The sequence below is a fragment of the Camelus bactrianus genome, chromosome 12, assembly GCF_048773025.1.
Source record: "Camelus bactrianus isolate YW-2024 breed Bactrian camel chromosome 12, ASM4877302v1, whole genome shotgun sequence".
In the NCBI taxonomy this organism is placed as follows: Eukaryota; Metazoa; Chordata; class Mammalia; order Artiodactyla; family Camelidae; genus Camelus; species Camelus bactrianus.
Window position 1 is genome coordinate 26,933,092 of NC_133550.1, and position 18,915 is coordinate 26,952,006.

The 18,915-nt window shown below is 40.5% G+C and overlaps 1 protein-coding gene across 2 annotated transcripts in view; it reads left to right on the forward strand.

The window, feature by feature from the left end:
• The first annotated feature begins 9,382 nt into the window (after window positions 1–9,382).
• IRAK3 (interleukin 1 receptor associated kinase 3) overlaps window positions 9,383–18,915 on the forward strand; it is a 47,325-nt gene continuing 37,792 nt past the window's right edge. The window contains exon 1 of one of the 2 annotated variants that reach the window (XM_074375080.1): window positions 9,383–9,780. In XM_074375080.1, coding sequence (XP_074231181.1) covers window positions 9,636–9,780 — 145 coding nt within the window. In that variant the 5' untranslated portion in view covers window positions 9,383–9,635. The remainder of the gene's footprint in view (window positions 9,781–18,915) is intronic. The other variant, XM_074375079.1, reaches the window with a different exon arrangement.

Genomic DNA, 18,915 nt, shown 5'->3' on the forward strand with positions numbered 1-18,915 from the left:
GATCGCTTTAGGTGAGGTGGGAGAGACAACAGGAAGGTGAGGTGTAGATATACGCAAAGAGCCCAGGGCCCCTTGGAATTTTTTTGACGAGTTTACTTTGATCTACCCACAATTGCCATCCCCACTTTAACCATAACATTCAAAAGACTTAAAAAGTGTAACTCAGAATAGCTGTGGAACTGCCTATTGTGAAACTAAGTCCTTAAACTTGATGTTATTGGAAGCTTTTGTCAAGAGAACTAACCTAACTTCCATAAAGACAAGCAAAAAACTTACCTTTTATGATTTTACACACATTTCAAAAACACGTGACTAATTTTAACATAAAGCCACAATAGGATTTATTATACAGAACAAACTGGAGTTGGACTGGGAACCCATCATTTTACTGACTGAAAACAGCATTAGCAAAGTTTGATCCCCCACCGATTATAAAATATGTAAACTTCAGATGGATTGTGGATCTAAACGTGAAAGATAAAACAATAAAACTCAGATGATGATATAGGAGAATATCTTTATGATTTGGAGGAAAGCAGCTTCTGAAAACAGACATAAACTAGCAGCTAACCCTAAAGGAAAAGACTGACAAAGTAAACTATTTTAACATTAGGAACTTCTGGTAATCAAAATATACTATAAAAGCATAAAAAGCAAGTCATTGAATGGAGGAAGTTATCTGCTACATGTTTCCAGAAGAATATAAGAACAACTGTTACAAATCAAGAAAAAGAGAAGAGAGACAGACAGGCAGCCAAGAGAAAAACAGACAAACAGGAATATCACACACATACACATACACACACCCCAGATGACTAATAAACATAAAAAGATGCTTATCCTCATTAATATTCAGAGAAATGAAAATAAATACCACAATGAAATATCACTACTTACTCACCAAATGGCTAAAATCAAGAGGTTGACAATACCAAGAGTTAAAAAGCTTGTGGATTAACTGGAACTCTTAAACCAGAACTGGCTTCATACTGTAACCTGTGCAATTGCACAAGGCCCTGCTTTCAGAAGGACATTGCACTTGATTAAATGCTCAGTTGTCACTATTTTGAAATTCTTAATAATTTTGCCTTTGAAATTGTGTTTTATAGGTGAAAGCACAGCGAAGCATAAGCAGAAGAGGTACACACAATATATGAGTGTGCACACCCTTCCTTGCCAACCATTTGCATTTAGCATTCAGGATGCCCCAGAAACACAGAATTCTATTGGACCTGCAATGCATGGAAGTTAGCTAGATTCAAAACCAGTACAAGATAAATGTGTTACATCTACAACTTAGTAAAGGGAAGGAGGAGAAAGGGTGCAGACAGCCTCAAGAGGCCAAGCTTTCCTTACTAATCAGAACACTTTGAATGCAGAAAGAAGACAATGCTGTTCTAAGAAACATGAATAACGAGAGAATCCCATCATAACTTCTTATATTTTGTGTTACTTCCCAGCATTAGCCAACCACTTACACAAAAAATGAAGGTTATAGAAGGAAAGGGAGAGCTAGCACAACCATAGTTTCTTTTTTTTTCAGTCCATCCTTATCAGAAAGCTCAAGGTAGAGAGTGTCGGTAGATTGTGCACATACCAGGAAATGAAATAAAAATATCTGAGTTAGTTTCCTGTAACTTTTCCACAGTTGTAGTAAGAATAAAATACATATGTATGTATGAGTTATGGAATACAAATTGTGTAATTTTGGTGATTTCACACATGAGATTGCCTTTAGCTTTTTTTTTCTTTTGTTAATGGAGGTACTGGGGATTGAACCCAGAACCTTGTGCATGCTAAATATGAACTCGACCACTGAGCTATACCCCTCACCTGAGCTTGCACATAAACTGTCATTGCACAATGGAAAGATCAATGGTGAAATGTGTGCTAACACCTTTAAATAGTATATGTATTTTTTTTACTTAAAATGATATTAAATAGCAAGTTAAAAAATCACAGCAAGCCAACATACTGCAAAAGAAATGAAAAAGCTTTATGTTTTAGTACTTGTAGTATTTAGACTTTTCCCTGCTTTTTAAATGAGACCCCACATTTTTATTTTGCACTGGGCCCCACAAATTATGTAGCCAGCTCTGCTAGTGGGAATGTAAATGGAGTAACCCCTTTGGAAAATTGTTTGCCAGTATCTACCAAAGCGGAACATACACAACAAGGTCTACGACTCAGTCATTCCACTCCTACATAGGGTATACACCCAACAGAAATTCTTGCATATGTTTATAAAAGATACACACATAGCAGCAGTATTCATAATAGCCAAAAAAATAGAAACAACTCAACTGTCCACTATTGGCAAAATAGATAAGTATACTGTGGTATATTCATATAACTGCTTGCTTCCTACAATGAAAATGAACAAATTACCACAACACACGACTTGGATGAACCTCACAAACTTAATGCTAAGCAAAAGAAATCCAGACACAAAGAACATATACTATAAGATTCCATGTAAAGTTGAAAAGCAAGCAAAATAAATCTATGGTCTTAGATACCAGGAAATTATCTTTGGAGGGAAGAAGGGATAATAATTGGGAGGAGGCACCTAGAAGGACTTCTGGGATTCTGATAATGTTTTAGTTCCTGGCTGATTACATATGTTTATTTGTGATAATGTAGCAAGCTGTTTGTGCTGAGGGTTTGTGTACTGTTCTGTCTATTGTACAAAAATTTTAAATTGTGTTTTAAAAAGTGAAAAAAAAGTTATTTTTTGCTTCCTTTCAGTTTAGATAAGAAAGTTATGACAATAAAGCATTTACTTACACATATGGAATCCAGTAACTCAGTATCCTCTATTTATTTAAAGTTGCAGTTTCAAGGACATTGTTTTGTAAATAAACTCATTAATCTGAAGAAATTTTAGTGGTTTTAAAGACCTGTCTGCATCTTTCCTCTTCCTGCTTCTTTCCTCTTCCTTCTCACTGTCTCTTCATCATTCTCCCTCCTTTTCATCTAAAACATTTGTTCTACCCAGACTCATAGACATAGAATACAAAATTGTGGTTGCCAAGGGAGATGGGGGTGGGAAGGGACAGACTGGGATTTCAAAATGTAGAATAGATAAACAAGATTATACTGTATAGCACAGGGAAATATATACAAGATCTTGTGGTAGCCCACAGTGAAAAAAAAATGTGACAATGAATATATGTATGTTCATGTATAACTGAAAAATTGTGCTCTACACTGGAATTTGACACAACATTGTAAAATGACTATAACTCAATAAAAAATGTTTTAAAAATAAAAATAAAATGCTTTGGAAAAGAAAAATAAATAAATAAACAAACAAATAAATAAATAAAACAATAAAACATTTGTTCTACCAACTCCAGACCAAAATCTCCCCTAGACTATTCTCAGACTATAATAATTCTATCCTTATTCCTGGATTAACTAGAAAAACTTTTTTTTTGCTTGTTGATAATCATCTGCATTCAATGTTGAAGGAAATGGAGACTTACGCTACTATCTTTAATCTATTTTTCATCTATAGAGCTTTATCTACAACTTATCTTTAGGTACCAGAACAGTAGTGGTTTACAAATCTCATGGATTACTTAAAAAGAGCATGTGCTTTTTAGAGCTAAATAAATGAGTCTGAATTCTAGTTCACTCATTCACTAATTTTCTTTTTTTTTTAATTCTCATTTTTTATTGAAGTGTAGTTGATTTACAATGTTAGTTTCAGGTGTACAGCAAAGTGATTCAGTTATATATATACATACATATATATTTTCTTTCAGATTCTTTTCCATTACAGCTCATTACAAGGAATTGAATATAGTTCCCTGTGCTATACAGTGGGTCCTTGTTTATCTATTTTATATATAGTAATGTGTATCTATTAATCCCAAACTCCTAATCTATCCCTTCCCCTCCCTTTCCCCCAGTAACCACAGTTTGTTTTCTATGTCCAACTCGCTAACTTTTAAGCACCCAAATTTGTACCTCCAGGCCTAGGTTTTTTTCTACTATAAACTAAGAATAAGAATACCTAAACAGTGGGGTTGTTGGAGTATGAACATACGCAAAGTTGGAGGCAACATCTGGAAAGCACTTAGATCTGTGATAGCAGGTGCTCTACTATCTCTCCCTTTAGTAAACATGCAAGGACAGGTGGGATTTGACAGCTATTGAGGAACTGGGAAAATACTAGAAGGAGGAAGGAAAAGTAGGCGACAAGAATGGCCAGAGGTAGGAATGAATGCAACCACCATGGAATGCACTTTAGAGAACCCTGAAGAGCAGAATTTTATTATGTGATAGACAGCAATAAAGATTTTGTTTGTGGATAAAGTAATGCGATGAAAACTCTATTTAATGTAGATTAATTTGGAAATAAAATGGACTGGGAGAAGGTTGGGCTAGAGAGGCAGCATAGTTCTGAGCGTAAGCCTCGGTTTCCTTATCTGTAAAATGCAGATGACACTGATACCTACTTCAAAGAGTCCTCATATGATAAAATGTATGGTATAATACAAAATGTTGTGTCTTTGTGCCCAGTTCCAGGCACAGAGTTTCAAAAACTCTGGTAATTCCTGGAGAGATCAAAGCGTCTTTTATTATTCACAATGAGCCCCTTTCCTCTTTATTTCAATTTATTTTAATTCATGAGGTAACTTAAGGTGAGCTTTGAGATTGTTATAATGAAGGGGCTGGCCTGCCAGAAAGACCAAGCATGTGATTGAAGGGTTGGAACTTTTCAGCCACACCCTCCTAGTGACTGAGTTCAATCAAGTGGTCAATGATTTACTCAATTATGCTTATGTAACAAAGCCCTAGATAAAAAGTCTGAAACAGTGAGGCTCTGGGAGCTTCCTGGTTGATGAAAGAATCAACTAGCTGGGAGGATGGCACCCCTGGAGGGACTAGGGAAGGTAGTCATAAGTAAAGAGCTTTCCTGAGTTCTGTAAGTCATTCGAGGGAATCATTGAATATGGGAGACCAGATCGTGGGAAGCCCTAAAGGTGTAGTCCGACAAGCATAAGTACAGGTAGCCTGGGGATACCTGAGACTTGCAGCTGTCATCTGAAGTGGGGACAGTCGTGAGGGACTGAGTCCTTACTTTAGAGGATCTGTATTAATTCTAGGTAGTTAGTGTCAGAAATGAAAGCCTTTGACCTTATTTGGCAGTGTCTATGCTAACTCCAGTAGTGAGTGTTAGAATCAGACTGAATTATAGGTCACCCAGTTGGTGTTGGCAAATTATAGTTGAAACATAGTACGTACAGTGCCCAGTACAGAGTAAGTCCTCAATAAATGACAGCCGTAATTATTATTGGCTAGAGGCAAAGTCACTACTTTTTTTATTCACTAGACATTTGTAGAGTACTTACCTGTGCCAAGCAGTATGCTAAGTACTCAGAAATGGCTAGGACTCCCCCACACTTCAACCGTCAACACGCCTGTGGGGAACTAACAACAAGAAGATATGACAGAAATAAGTACTGAGTGCTATGGAACCAAGAAAGAAATGGGTAACTTTGGGGAGATTTTAAATGGCTTCACGGCGTGTTTTAGCTTCCTAGAGCTTCTGTAACAAATTACCACACACTGGGTGGCTTAAAACAAAAGAAATTTCTTCTCTCACAGTGCTGGAGGCCACAAATCTGAAATCAAGTTGTCAGCTGGGTTGGTTCCTTCTCGAGGTTCTAAGAGAGCATCTGTTTTTTGCCTCTCTGGTGCCTTCTGGTGTCTACCAGCATCCTTGGATTTCCTTGGCCGTGGCTGCATCACTTCAGTCTCTGCCTTCATTGTTGCTAGGCCTTCTACCCTCTGTGTCTCTATGTCCAAACCTCCTTTTTCTTATAAGGACACCAGTCATTGGATAAAAAGGCCCACCCTCATACAACATGACCTCACCTTTCAAAAGTTCAGAACAATGAAAGGATAAGTCTGGCTGCAGTGTTGAGGGAAACCTGTAGGAAGCGACAGTGGAAGCCACTTTCAGTTAGGAGACAACTAGAATGACCCCGACGAGACGGGGTGATGGCTCAAACCAGGGTGACAGCAGCGGAGGTGGAGAAAAGTGTCAGATTCTAAATATATCTGAAATAGAGTTAGCAGGATTTGCTGGTGTGTTGAGCATGGGCTGTGAAGAAACAGAAGAGCCAAGGATGACCCTCTAGTTTTTGGTTCAAGCAACTGGAAGGATGGTGTAAACTAGATGAGGAAGAATGCCAAAGAGCAAGTTCAATGGGGGCGGGTATGGTTCAGTGGCAGAGCACATGCTTAGCATGCACAAGGTCCTGAGTTCAATCCCCAGCACCTCCATTAAAATAAATAAATAAACCTAATTACCTCCCCTGCCAAAAATAATCATGATAAAAATTAAAAAAAAAAACAAACCAGAGCAGGTTCAGGAAGCACAATTAAGGGTTTGATTCTGGACATGAGTCTGAAGTTTAAGAGAGAGGTCTGGGCTAAATGTGTATATTTGGCAGTTCTGGGTAGATAGTTGGTCTTTAAAGCCTTGAGACTAGCTGAGATCACCAAGGGAGTAGGTGTGGATCGAGAGAACTGTGGACTGAGCCCCAGGGCACTCCAATAGTAAGAGATGAGAGATAAGTAGAAGGACAGCAAGGGAAGCCGAGGAGTGACCAAAGAAGCAGGTGAAAATGTAAGAGAAAGTGGGAGACAATTGAAGAAAGTATCCAAGAAGGAGGGGGTGATCAGCTGTGTCAAAAATTCATAGGCCAAGTAAGACAGGGACTGAAATTTAACTATTGTATTTGGCAATAACGTGGACATAGGTGACCCTGAAGAGAGCAGTTTCCATGGAGTAAAGTGGGACAGATGGCTCCAGTTACAGTCACTTTGAGAAAATAAAAGGAGAAAAAATAGTCAACTCTTTACTACAAAAAAAAGCAAAGAAATGGGATGACTGTGGCATAAAAGGGGAAAACGTCATCAAACAAGTTTTTGGGTTTGTTTTAGGATGGAATAAATAACAGCATATTTGTATGCTAATAGAATTGATTCAGTGAACAGTGAGAAACTGATGATGTAACAGACCATGAGAAGAGCTGCCCTTAAGGTCTCTGAGTAGGGGACAGGAAATGGGGTCTAGCGCCCAAGTGAAGGGATTAGATATAGGTGCCTAGACAACTGAGCCCTGGAAAAGTCGGGGGTTGGGCGGGGTGTGAGTGTTGGTACAGATGCTAGTAGGTAGGCTGATGTGGTAATGAGACTCTGTGGAAGATTTTCCCTGGTGCATCAGTATTCTTAAGATCATCAACTGAGCATGAAGATGGAGGGGAGAAGGTGAAGGGATTCAGGAGAAAAGAAAAGGCATAAAACGGTTGTCAAGGAGATCAGAAGAGTAAATGGACTAAAGGTCCATGGCGTGACTGCCGGCAGTGTAAAGAATCCACTTGAGAGCCAGGGCTTTGATTTTAAGTTGAGTCCAATTAACAGGGTTTTTCCCCCACCCTGTCCAGCTACACACAGGTGCGTGGGTACAGAGTCAAAAATCGGAAAATTAGATTTCATCAGGATGATAGATTTGCTAAGAGAGTTCAACAAAGTGAGAGGGGAGCAGGGAATGGAGAGCATATGCAAGGGAGGGACTACAATAACTGAGTGTGGACTTTATGGAGAAGGAGAAAAGTGAGAATGTCAAGAGGGTGGGGCCAGAGAGTAGGTGGCAAGATTCTGGATTTGGTATCCCGGTGGGGGGTAGGGCTTGTTGGGGTCAGAGTACTAGAGGGAATGCACTAGAAGAGTATGAGATGAGGTCAGAGAGCAGATTCATGAAACAGAAATTACAGATGGGGTGCAGTTATCGATAATGACAAGTTCTACCGGACGAGTGAGCGTCTGAAATAGAGTGGGGCATAAACTCACTGGAGGGGAAGACAAGTCAAGGAACTGAGGGTCTAGGGAATTAGAAAGATCATCATCTATTCTACGTATATTTCCAATCACCAAGGATTAAGACAGAATTAGCATTGGAGAGAATTACAGTCAGCAGGAGCTATAGAATCTAAAAATGAGGAAGAGGAATTGAGGTGGGGGAGACCAGTGGATGATGATGGCAACAGTAAGGAGCAGTGACTGATACAACCTGATGACGTAAAAGTCAAAAGTCAAAGGCAGTTTAGGCAACAGGGAGGAAGCATGGTCTGACACAAGAAATTTCACATGATCTATATAGATTTCACATAATCAGGCTTTCACATAAAATTCTTGCTTCTCTGTAAATCAGAAGATCTGGCAAAGCAGGCCTTGCTGACTGCTTCACTCAGCCAACGATTTCCTGGCTCCTTTGTGTATATGAGTTTGGCTTCCCTGTTCCAGCAATTCAAGAGCTACCAAATAATTAGATTTTTGCCTCTATGCTAGGCTTATTCAGGTAGTCCCTTTGAGAAGTACAGAGCTTCTTAAACTTGTACAGATTGACAATAAAATTTAGCCATTTGAACAATATGAACACTGGAAAAATGGAACACAGAAACTCTGCCCAAATTATAACGGGCTTTATCAATTTTCAAATATATCCTGTGGACTACCTTAGTTGAAAAGGGCTTGGCAATTCAGGTAGGTACGAAACGACTGTGCATCATCACTGTTGATCCCCAGGGGGCGCCATTCCCAAAGAGTACAAATCTGAATGGTTTCAAGTAGGTGCTGATATTTTTCAGTTGATAGCCATTGGCCACTCTTCAGTCCTTAAGGTTGGGATTTGTCTCACCCCTTTCGAAGCATCTCCTCTTTTTTGTCAGTGTCATTTGTGTCATGCCTGCGGTGGGATATTACAGCATAAACAGTAGAAGATTTCAAAACAATAGTGCATTCTACTTAAACCTCTCCCGTTGACAGCAAGAGGAAGAGTCTGGAAGCACTCTGAGGAAGGAAAAAGTGGTCGAAGGATGTTTCGTCAGGGAAGCCCAGGGAGAAAAGAAGGCAGTAAAACCAAACAGCAGTATGGAGAAGGGATGGTCTCGTGAAGAAAACGACCAGTTTTATTCCACTTCATTCCTTCTTCTGTTTTTGGTATCTACGTTCGTCTTTTCGAATTATTTCAGACATGCACGTTTAACTTCAGTAAAATTTGGGAGGAAAATGTGCCCAACGTTTAGAGCGGTTGTCCTCAGCTGAGTAGGGGCCATGAGTGATTCTTTTCTCCTTTCACCTTTTCTGGGTTTTCCAAGTGTTCCTCAAGGAACAGAATAAAATGGGGAAAAAATGTTTTTAAAGAAGTCGTAACAGAGCATCTCATATTCATCCAGGCAAGGCCGAGGGGGTGGTGGACTCTGCATCAGTTCTGCGCTTCTGGTCTTTCTCCAGCTCTCACTCTATGCTTTGCCTCTTCAGTCACGTCCCCAGACTCAAAGGACTGTTGAATACTGAAAGCCAACGAGAAGGCAGAAGCCGCGGCCGGCGAGCCCGCGGCCAGGCCGGCGTCCGCGGGGCCATCTCCGGCGAGCGGCGCTGTGCGTCACGGGGGGCCCGCCCCCTGCACGGCCCGGGCTCGGCGTGTGCGGCCGTCCTGGCCGCCGTCGTGGAAGCAGGATTTCCGCGGTTGTGTAACGGCACCGCGCGGGCGTGGAGAGGCCTGGGCGCCGCATCCCTCCCCGGCCCGGCCCCCGGTCTCCGGCAGCCCGGCCATGGCCTGGACGGCGGCGGGGAGCGCCGAGGCCCGCGGCGCGCTCTCAGCGCACACGCTCCTGTTCGACCTGCCGCCCGTGCTGCTGGGCGAGTTCTGCGCGGTCCTGGACAGCTGCGACGGCGCGCTCGGCTGGCGCGGCCTCGGTGAGTGCGGCCCGGGCGCGGGGCGCGGGGCGGCGGGCGGCGGGGCGGCGCGCACGCTCCGTCCGACGTCCTCCCGGCGCGGCCTCCGGGCTTCCGACCGCCAACCTGCCCTTTTCTCGCTCGCCCTGGGAAGGGGCGCGGATACTCCCCGAGACCCACCCGAGAGCTCCCCCTCTTTTGTCAAGGAAACTTAAGGAGTTGCTACAAGATTAAGTGAGCGGAGCCTTGGGAAAAACCAGCTACCGGCGTGAAACCGTCTAATGTTTCTCCACGATTCCTGTCTTGCTTGGTTCGAAATAATTTGAGTAAGAACGCCCACGGTGTCTTCTGGTCGTTGTAAAATGACCCCTTGAATATAAGTTTCATATGAAGACATTTTTATACCTTTAAAATGCTTATCCCGTAGTGTTTTCAATGCACTCACCTTAACTTCAGGTGAAATGCCCAAGTGCCCACATTAACTACATTTCATGTGAAATGCTAAAATAAAATATCATTTGTAGTTAACGTGGCTCCCAGTTTTCTTAGTGAAATATATCTTGATTATTTACCCAATCTAGTGGAATGAAGGTTTAGGCTAGAGTGGCTTTTTGATTTAATCTAGAAAGTTGGCTACAAAACTCCATTTTATGGAGACTTTGGAAAATTAAGCAGCTGCCTTTTGGAAGCTTTGAGTTTGATAATCAGAAATAATTCGGACAAAGTAGATAAACAACAGGGTCCTACAGTATAGCACAGGGAACTACATTGAATATCTTGTAATGGCCTATAATGAAAAAGAATATTAAAAAGAATATATATGTACAACTGAATCACTATGCTGTATACCAGAAAATTAACACATTGTATACCGACTATATTTCAGAAGAAAAGAACTCAGACAAAAATCAATCTTAACTACACAGGTTTATGGTTAGATTTGATATTCCATGTTGTCTGCTTAGTTGAAAATAAATACAAACATGTCCAAACAACTTTGCTTTAGTTCTCTGAAATAGCTATTATTCTTACCAAGAATAGCAGAAGATCAAGGAGGAAAAAAGTTTTGTTGCTGGTGAAGAATATGGCCACACTTTCTGGAATGTGGCATTGGGTTTCTAGTTACATAAAAATGGTTTATGTATTATAAGCTCTGTAATTTTAAATTATAGCCTTTAAGTAAAAATCAGAAAACTCTGATTTCTGGAAAGCATGGAGATTTCCAGTATGCATTTGACAGATAAGATCCCTCCCACACCATATCTGTTTGAAATAGATGATACATGGCAGTTTTTGCATCCATTGATTTCCTGGAATTTGTAACTCTTTCTCTCTCTCCCCTCTCTTTCCCTCCCTCCCTTCCCCACCCCTCTTACTTAGCACTGAAAATTGGATATTCGTGCTTTACATGGGTTGTCTTACAAACCTTTCCAACCCCCCTGTCAGGCAGGTGCTATTACCAGTATCAGTGTTTGGACAGGTGAAACTGTGCTGCAAGTTGGTTAGGTAAGGGGCCCAAGCTGACAAACGTGCATTGCATAGCGGTCTGGATCCAGGGCCTGTGCCCTTACCCACAGCCACTCTTCACTTCCCCCCGTGACTTCCTCAGGGTCACAAATACTATTGTGTCCTTTCAGCTACATCTCACAGCCTCCCTGAAGTACAGCCAGTTCTACCATGAAAGAACCATTCAGTGAGCCATTTCAAACATGCAGCCCTATTTTCCTAGTAGTGGAAATAAATGAGGGTCACCCAGATGAGAACAAGCAAAGGCTACTTATTCAAAGCAAGAGAGTGAGCCCCCATCACTTGCATTTGACAGAGATGCAAAGGCAAGCAGAGGATTGGAAAAGCTGTATAAAGGAAAAAGAGAAGGCTTCGGGAATGCCCTGCTTGGAGGCTGTTGGCTTAGGGAAGCTGTACGCAGGCCAACTAGAAACGGGGTATTCTGTGTGATTGCTTAGGGTACATGTTTGGCTTTCTCTACTTGGCTCTAAGTTGGAATCAGGGGCAAAAATTAGGGAATCTGTTAGTTATTAATGAAGCCCTGGCCATTTTGGGTCTCAATTGCTGTAAGGGTTATTGTTTGGCTTCCTGGACTAGTTCCTACAGAGAGTAATTTGACTTTCTGGACTGGTTACTCCGCATAGTACATTGGCTTCCTGGGCTGGCTGATGCACATTGTGGGTCAGAGTTCTATTTTTATATGTAGTTTGGTCATTGTTCCTTTGTATATTTCTTCTCTCATAGGGGAGGAATCTAAACTGTTTACTCCTTCATACTCCACCTGTAATTCACCGTGCAGGGGGTTGTGTCTGCCCCTGACTCTGGACCACAGCTTTGAAAGGAGACCTGAAACGGACCAGCTGCTTCATGAATTGCTGGCCCAGCAGGAAGGAAAGGCTGGCTAGCTTCTGGGTGGCTGAGGGTGACTGCGTGTGCTACATAGGCCGAGTTCCCCTATTGGCACAGTGAAAGGAAAAAGGAGGGAAAGAGCTGCAGGGAGAGAAAACTTGACCTTAGGGGAGAGAGTGTGGAGGACTGAATCAAGGAGACAGTTTCTTTTATGCTCAGGACAGCCAAAAGCCTGAAAATACAGAGGGTATCAGAAGATATAGAAAGCAACTGTGATAGTAATAGGCAAGAGAAGAGAAAAGCAGTAGGAAAGATTAACCAAACTCAGCGTTGGTTCTCACTTGAGCTGATCATGATTCTTGATGGTGGTGAATATCAAGCTATGTTTGCAAAGGCAGCTCCGACAAAGGCATATCATATGGCAGTGAGTATGATATGATCAGTGTATACAGGATAAGGTAGACTGGTCATTAACAAATGGGAATCACCTGTGCAATCTTTTAAAGCTACAGATGCCCAGGCCCCACCCCTGGAGCTGTTGATTCAAGGGTCCAGCAGCTTTTGGTTTTTTCCCAAGCCCCAGGGGTGAATCGGATGCGCAGTCTGGTTTGGGAGCCATTTGTTTAGACCAAATTCTCTTCTTTAATAGCATGTTAATATAACAGTTACTTTAGTTTTTCACTACTCCATTTAATTCTTTTTATCTTTAAATACATTCTACATCTTTCTTTAAATCACTTTTATTGTTATTAAAAATAGAGTAATTACAAGATAATATATTCTCTGGTTGATATTGATAATTTTATGCCTTTAAAATGAAAGTTGGAACCCAAATTGGAGAATACTAATTATCTTATACTACTTTACAGACAAAATAACATATACACAAAGCCTCTGGTGACAATTCATTATGTTACCGTGAGCTAGTATTTAAATTGTTTGGAGCAGCTCGCCCTGCAAAACTTTTCAACACTTATAATGCAATGAGCAAGAAACCCTTCTGACAGATACTATGTGATAGATTGTATTCAGTTTTTTTCTCTCAAAAGAGGGAAAATTATCATAGAAATTATTATTAATCACTTTAAGACAAATTAAATGTAAAATCACATTAAATGTGTATTTGAGTATTTAATCAAGATTTAAAATAATAGTAATACTACTACTAATAATTGCCACGTCTGTTGAGTGCTGACTGTTTGCCAGAGACTCTGTGCTAAGTACTTTTCATGAATTATCTCATTATTTATCACAAAAATTCTGTAAGATAGGCACTCTTCTTATTTCCATTTTATAGATAAGAAAACTGATTCTCAGAGAATTTAAGTAACTTACTTTAAATCATAGTCTAGTAAGTCACAGACTAGGATTCTAACCAGATGATCAGACTTCAAAGTCTATGTTGTTTTTTTTAAATTTTAAATAGACTTTATTGTTTAGAACAGTTTTAAATTTATAGAAAAATTTAGAAGATAGTGCAGAGAGTCCTCATATACGCTATCCTTCTTGTATACTCTGCACCCAGGTTCCCCTACTATTAACATCTTACGTTAGTGTGGTTCATTTGTTACAGTGTTGATATATTATTATTAAATACCATCATATGGTATTCAGAGGTCCTTCATTTTTACCCAATGTCCCTTCTGTTCTTCCAGGATCCCGTCCAGGGTATCACATTACATTTGGTCATCATGTAACCGTTGGCTCCTCTTGGCTATGATGGTTTCTCAGACTTTTCTAGTTTTTGATGACCTTGACAGTTTTGAGGAGTACTGGTTAGTACTGGCCTGCTGTTTTATAGAATGCCCCTCAACAGAGATCTGTCTGATGTTTTTCTCATGACTAGACTGAGAGTGTGGATTTTGGGGAATTAGCCCACAAGAAGTAGAGTACCATTTTCATTACATCATATCAGTGGTACACATTATTTACATGATTGGCACTGTTGAGGTTAGCCCTGGCTGGAGTAGTCCCTGTCAGGTTTCTACAGTTTTTTACCCCCTCTTTCCATATTGTGCTCTTTGGAAGGGAGTTGCTATGTATGGCCCATACTTAAAGAAGAGCTCCCCCTCCCTGAAGGTGGAGTAGAGCCCATGTTCCTTTGACCACCATGTTATTTCTCCCATCTTACAATGTTCTGTCTAGATCAAACTTTCACACTTAAGTTTACCACCCCTTTCTCTGTTCTACTTTTTGGTACAATTCCTCAAAAGGTCTGTTTATACTCCAGTTTCTCCATTCTCCCTTGAACCTACGCCAGACGGGCTTTCATTCTGGCTGCTCCTTTGAAATTCTTCTTGACCAAGGTCACCGTTAGCTGAATTCAGTGGTCAGTTCTCAGTCTTCATCTTATTTAACACAATTGATCACTCCTTTCTCCTGAAAGCTTTACTTCTAGAACAGTACACTCTATTTTTTGCTCTTCTTACGGGTTCTTCTTTCTCTGTTTGATCTCTTAGAGTGCCCCTCGGATTGGTCCATGAATGTCTCCTCTTCTGTTGATCTACTGTACCCACTCTCTTGTCATTCCATCTATATGCTCATAAAGCCCAGATTTCTCACCTGGGTCTCTCTCCTGAACATTAGCACCATCCACCTATTTGCCTAGTTGATAGACATATCCAATTTAACAGTCCAGAAGTGCTCTCCTCCCCTAAAGTTCTTCCCCAGCTCAGTTAATGGGAGCTCCATCCTTCATTTGTTCAGGCCAAAACTATTCGTTTTCTGTGACTTCTTGTTTTCTCTCACAAACCACATCCTGTCTCTCAGTAAATTCTGTTGACTCTGCCTTCTGGATCTATCTAGTAATCTGACCACTTCTTACCACTGCCACCACAGCCATCCTGATCCAAACCACCATCAGATCCAACCTGGATAATTTCAGCAGTCTCCTAACTGGGCTCCCTGCCCCTGCCCCTGCCCTGGTTGAGTTCTTTTTCAACACAGCAGCCAGTGAGCCTGTTAAACATGTGAACATATTTACCATTATTCAATTCAGAGCCCTCCAGCAGCTTCCCATCTCACCAGTCCTATAGTGCTTTTCTCATTTCCTTCTACTTTGCTCAACTCTAGCTAAACTGGCCTCCTTGGACATGCAAGGAACCTTTTCCCTTCAGGTGATGTGGAGGCTTAGTTCTTCACCTCCTTCATATTTTTGATTAACTATTACCCACCCCAACTACACTTTTAAAATTGATACCCCTTTATGCTCCTTTACTGCTTCATTTTTCTCTGTATCACTTATCCCTCATATACTTACATACATATATACACTTTGTTTATTTGTTTATTGTCTATCTAGAAATAAGCTTCATGAGGGTGAGGATTTTTACTTGCCTTGTTTCTTGCTTACTCCTCTAACATCTAAACTTCAACCTGGTACAGAGAAGTTATTCAGTAAATATCTGTTGATTGGATAAATTAATGAATGAACAGATGTCTGTTAAACATCCAGAAACTTGTTGGGCAGAATCATAGGCAAAACATTGTGCTAGATACAACATCATGGTCCCTGCTTGTAAGGATTTTCCAGTGTAATGCAGGCAACAGACCGATTCAGATGCTATAAAGTTGAACAAGGGAAGGAAGTATGTGGAAATAGTTCTGAATTACCAGAGTATGGAATTATACAGCTTCTGAGTTCCAGACTGAAATGTTGGTGTTGTGAGTGAACTGTTCTTAAATTATCTCCCAGAGGTAGTTAATGTTAGGTCCTTTCCTGGGTCTCGGGTTGTGAGAGCAGGACAGATGGAAGGATCCCTGAAAAATCAAGAATAGGCCTTCCCAGTTCTGGAATATGAATCCTACTTAGGTATGGGGTAAAAACATGTAAACTCAAATATGAATGAATATTATTTCTTATAAACTGTGTTAGCTAGTGGGTGTAAATGCTATCGTCTTTTAAGAGGAGTTGAGCTAACTTAAAATTTTGAGTTTTGTTTTACTTCTTTTGGAATTAAAAATATCTTTTCAGTTGTAAAGTTTTTTTTTTTTTTTTTTTTTGATTGCCTAATTTGTTTGTGTGCTTTGTGGGAAAAGAAGAAGAAAGGCGTCTTCTCCTTTTCCCATTTTGTTATCTCAAAACAAACTTTGCAAGAACACAGAATTTCCTAGGGGTTTTGGCATGTGGTCATATGCAAATATTAAGATTCCAAATAAGGTATATTGCGTTATTCTGAAAAACCCCTTCAGAGACATATTTGCATATAGAGAGTGATTTCTGCACCTGAATTCCCCAGTGGTTAGCACTACCTAGATAGTCCTGCCTTCTGAAAACAAAGCCTCCAAGGACCTTTGAGCACTGAATAATTATTAATCTATCAATATCTCCAGATTGATTTATTTCTGAACCTCTCAGTGGACTTTTTTTGGCTTATATTATGCTGAGATGGCTTTCAAACAAAAAAACTGCGTTCCAAAAAAATGGCTTTAAACAGTGTTTAACTGTAGCATTTTTTTCCTTATTTATCTTTTCATTTAGAATGCGCTTAACTTTAGCAACACAGCAGTCACTGAGAAGTTCATTCTTTGTTTAGTACTGTTACACAAAGTTCTGTGTTCTGCAAGGAAGCAAGGAAGGATTAGAGAAAACTTTGTTGCATAATATAACAGGAATCAAGAGTTTGCTTTCCTGTCACATCAAATTGAAGCTATCCTACAGGATTTGATCTAAATGAATTATACGTTTTATGGATGCTAATAATATTTGTTACTGGTGTTTCTATTCAGAATGCATCATCCTTGGAGAAAAACTATTAAGGTTGTACTGTGAATCACCAGTTAGAGAAAGAGAAAACATTTCATTTCCAGTCCTGAAAGCAACCCATGCTTTCAGGATCCATTTAAACAGAGCTGGATCAGTTTCAACACCGTCACCTATTTACTGTTCAAGAAATGCCTTTGTCTAATCTAGCTTTCCTTAGACTTGGTGCAAACACAGAAACCTTTGCCCCTGCAGACAGTGTCAGGGAACTATAAAAAGCCCAGCTGATTTGGCATTCGTTCATTCAGCCTCCAGCTAAATCTCAGAAATGTGCTCAAGAGAGAGCATCTTCTGTTAGCAGTTTCTCAGCCAAGTCACAGGATGGGAGAGCACAGAATCATGGCCTGTTACATTTTTAAAAAGGAAATTCAGGAGTTAAAAAAAAAAAAAGAAAGAAAGAAACGGGGACTAGAATTAGGTGGGAAATCTGACATCCCCTGGAACTTGGAACATTAACTCCAGATAGCCTTAATAGTTATAAGGGTTTCTTTCCTGCTGTGAGAATTGTGAGCTATAAAATGTTTATACCTTTTCATGTGCAAATACTGTACAAGGGACTCCTGCTACTGTTACCGCCAGATTGATCTTCTAAAAACAAAAGCATCCACCTTTGCATCACCTTCTTAGAAATCTTAGATTGGTCCCTTTTACTTTGATGATAAAGTTCTAAATTCCTATGCTAAGACTCGGGGCCTGTCTGTCATTCAGGAAATACGTATTGAACATCTGCTGTGTGCTCAGCACATTCCTATGAAGGTAACATGGAAACTTCACAGAGCTCGTTCAGCTTTTCTCTAACTTAAACGCTCTGCCCTGGGCAGACCGGTCTCCTCTTTGCCCCCTCATGCTCTTTTCTTCATTTCTGAAACAATTCCCCATCTGACAGGCTCTTCCCTCATCCGATTTAAATCTCACTCCAAAATCCATCCCTGTTGCAAACTTAGCTGATGTCCCACCACCCCATGCTTCTCCCTGGCTGTGGTAGCCCATGTGGCATCTTCTTTCTTCACCCCTGGTAAGTTACGTGTGTGTCTTACCCCAGAGATTCAAAGCAGAAGGGGAACTGTTTTGAAGGAAAAAAAAAAAAAGAAGAAGCCTGTTGTATGTTATATAAATATTAATTGTTAATTTATATGAATGCCTAGTACTCTCTAAATGTTAGCCAGTTGATTTACTAATGGATGAAGTAGAAATCTAAACTTGGTCTTTGCTGAAATTTGATATTTAGCATTTCCTTATTAGAATGCTGCTTTGGAGACCGGGAAGTATTTCAAAGACTGGAGATGTCTTAGGCTCAGTGCTTATCTAATTAGCAGGCCAGGGAGGGGCAACCAGATTTCATGTCTGTTTTGGGAAGGACTGTTGGTCAAAGGACATTCACTTGGAAGAGAAGTCTGAAATTGCTTAGTGAGGCTGTGACTTGTCTGGAGTTGTACCAGAGGTTGGCGACAGAGCCACCACTAAACCCACATGTTCCAACACGAACCCAGGGAGGGGAGAGGCCACGATGCTCTGTCTGGACTGGTGACTTTTCTTCTTAGAAGAGAGTCTACGGGGCTCAGAGTTCATTCTTTTGTCTTGTTTTCAAACCAGAAGTTTAGTGGTTTTTTTCTCCCCAGGACGGTGTACCCTATACGGTTATTCCTTAAGAACTGTCCTCTCTTGAGAAATACTCATAGTTTTAAACTTGGCTCAGTCTCCAGAAACCACTCCTCTAGGAAGCCTTCTATGATGGCCCCGTCTTTAGTTAGGGACCCTTCTTCATGCTCTACTTATACTTTCTGTGTGCGGTTACAGTACTGCTGGCACACAGTAGATGCTGAACAAGTGTTTGAACTACACTGATCTACAGAATTTTTTTCCAGGAGCTTTTAGAAATAAAATGTTTATTAAAAAAAATGTGCCTCAACCAGATAGGTAGATTACATCATCAAAAAAAAGTACATTAAAATAGAGTTACCATGTCTGGATAAACATTTTTGCTTTGAAGTTCCCCTTCAATTTTTTTTTTTAGTGATACTCTATCTAAATATATTTTG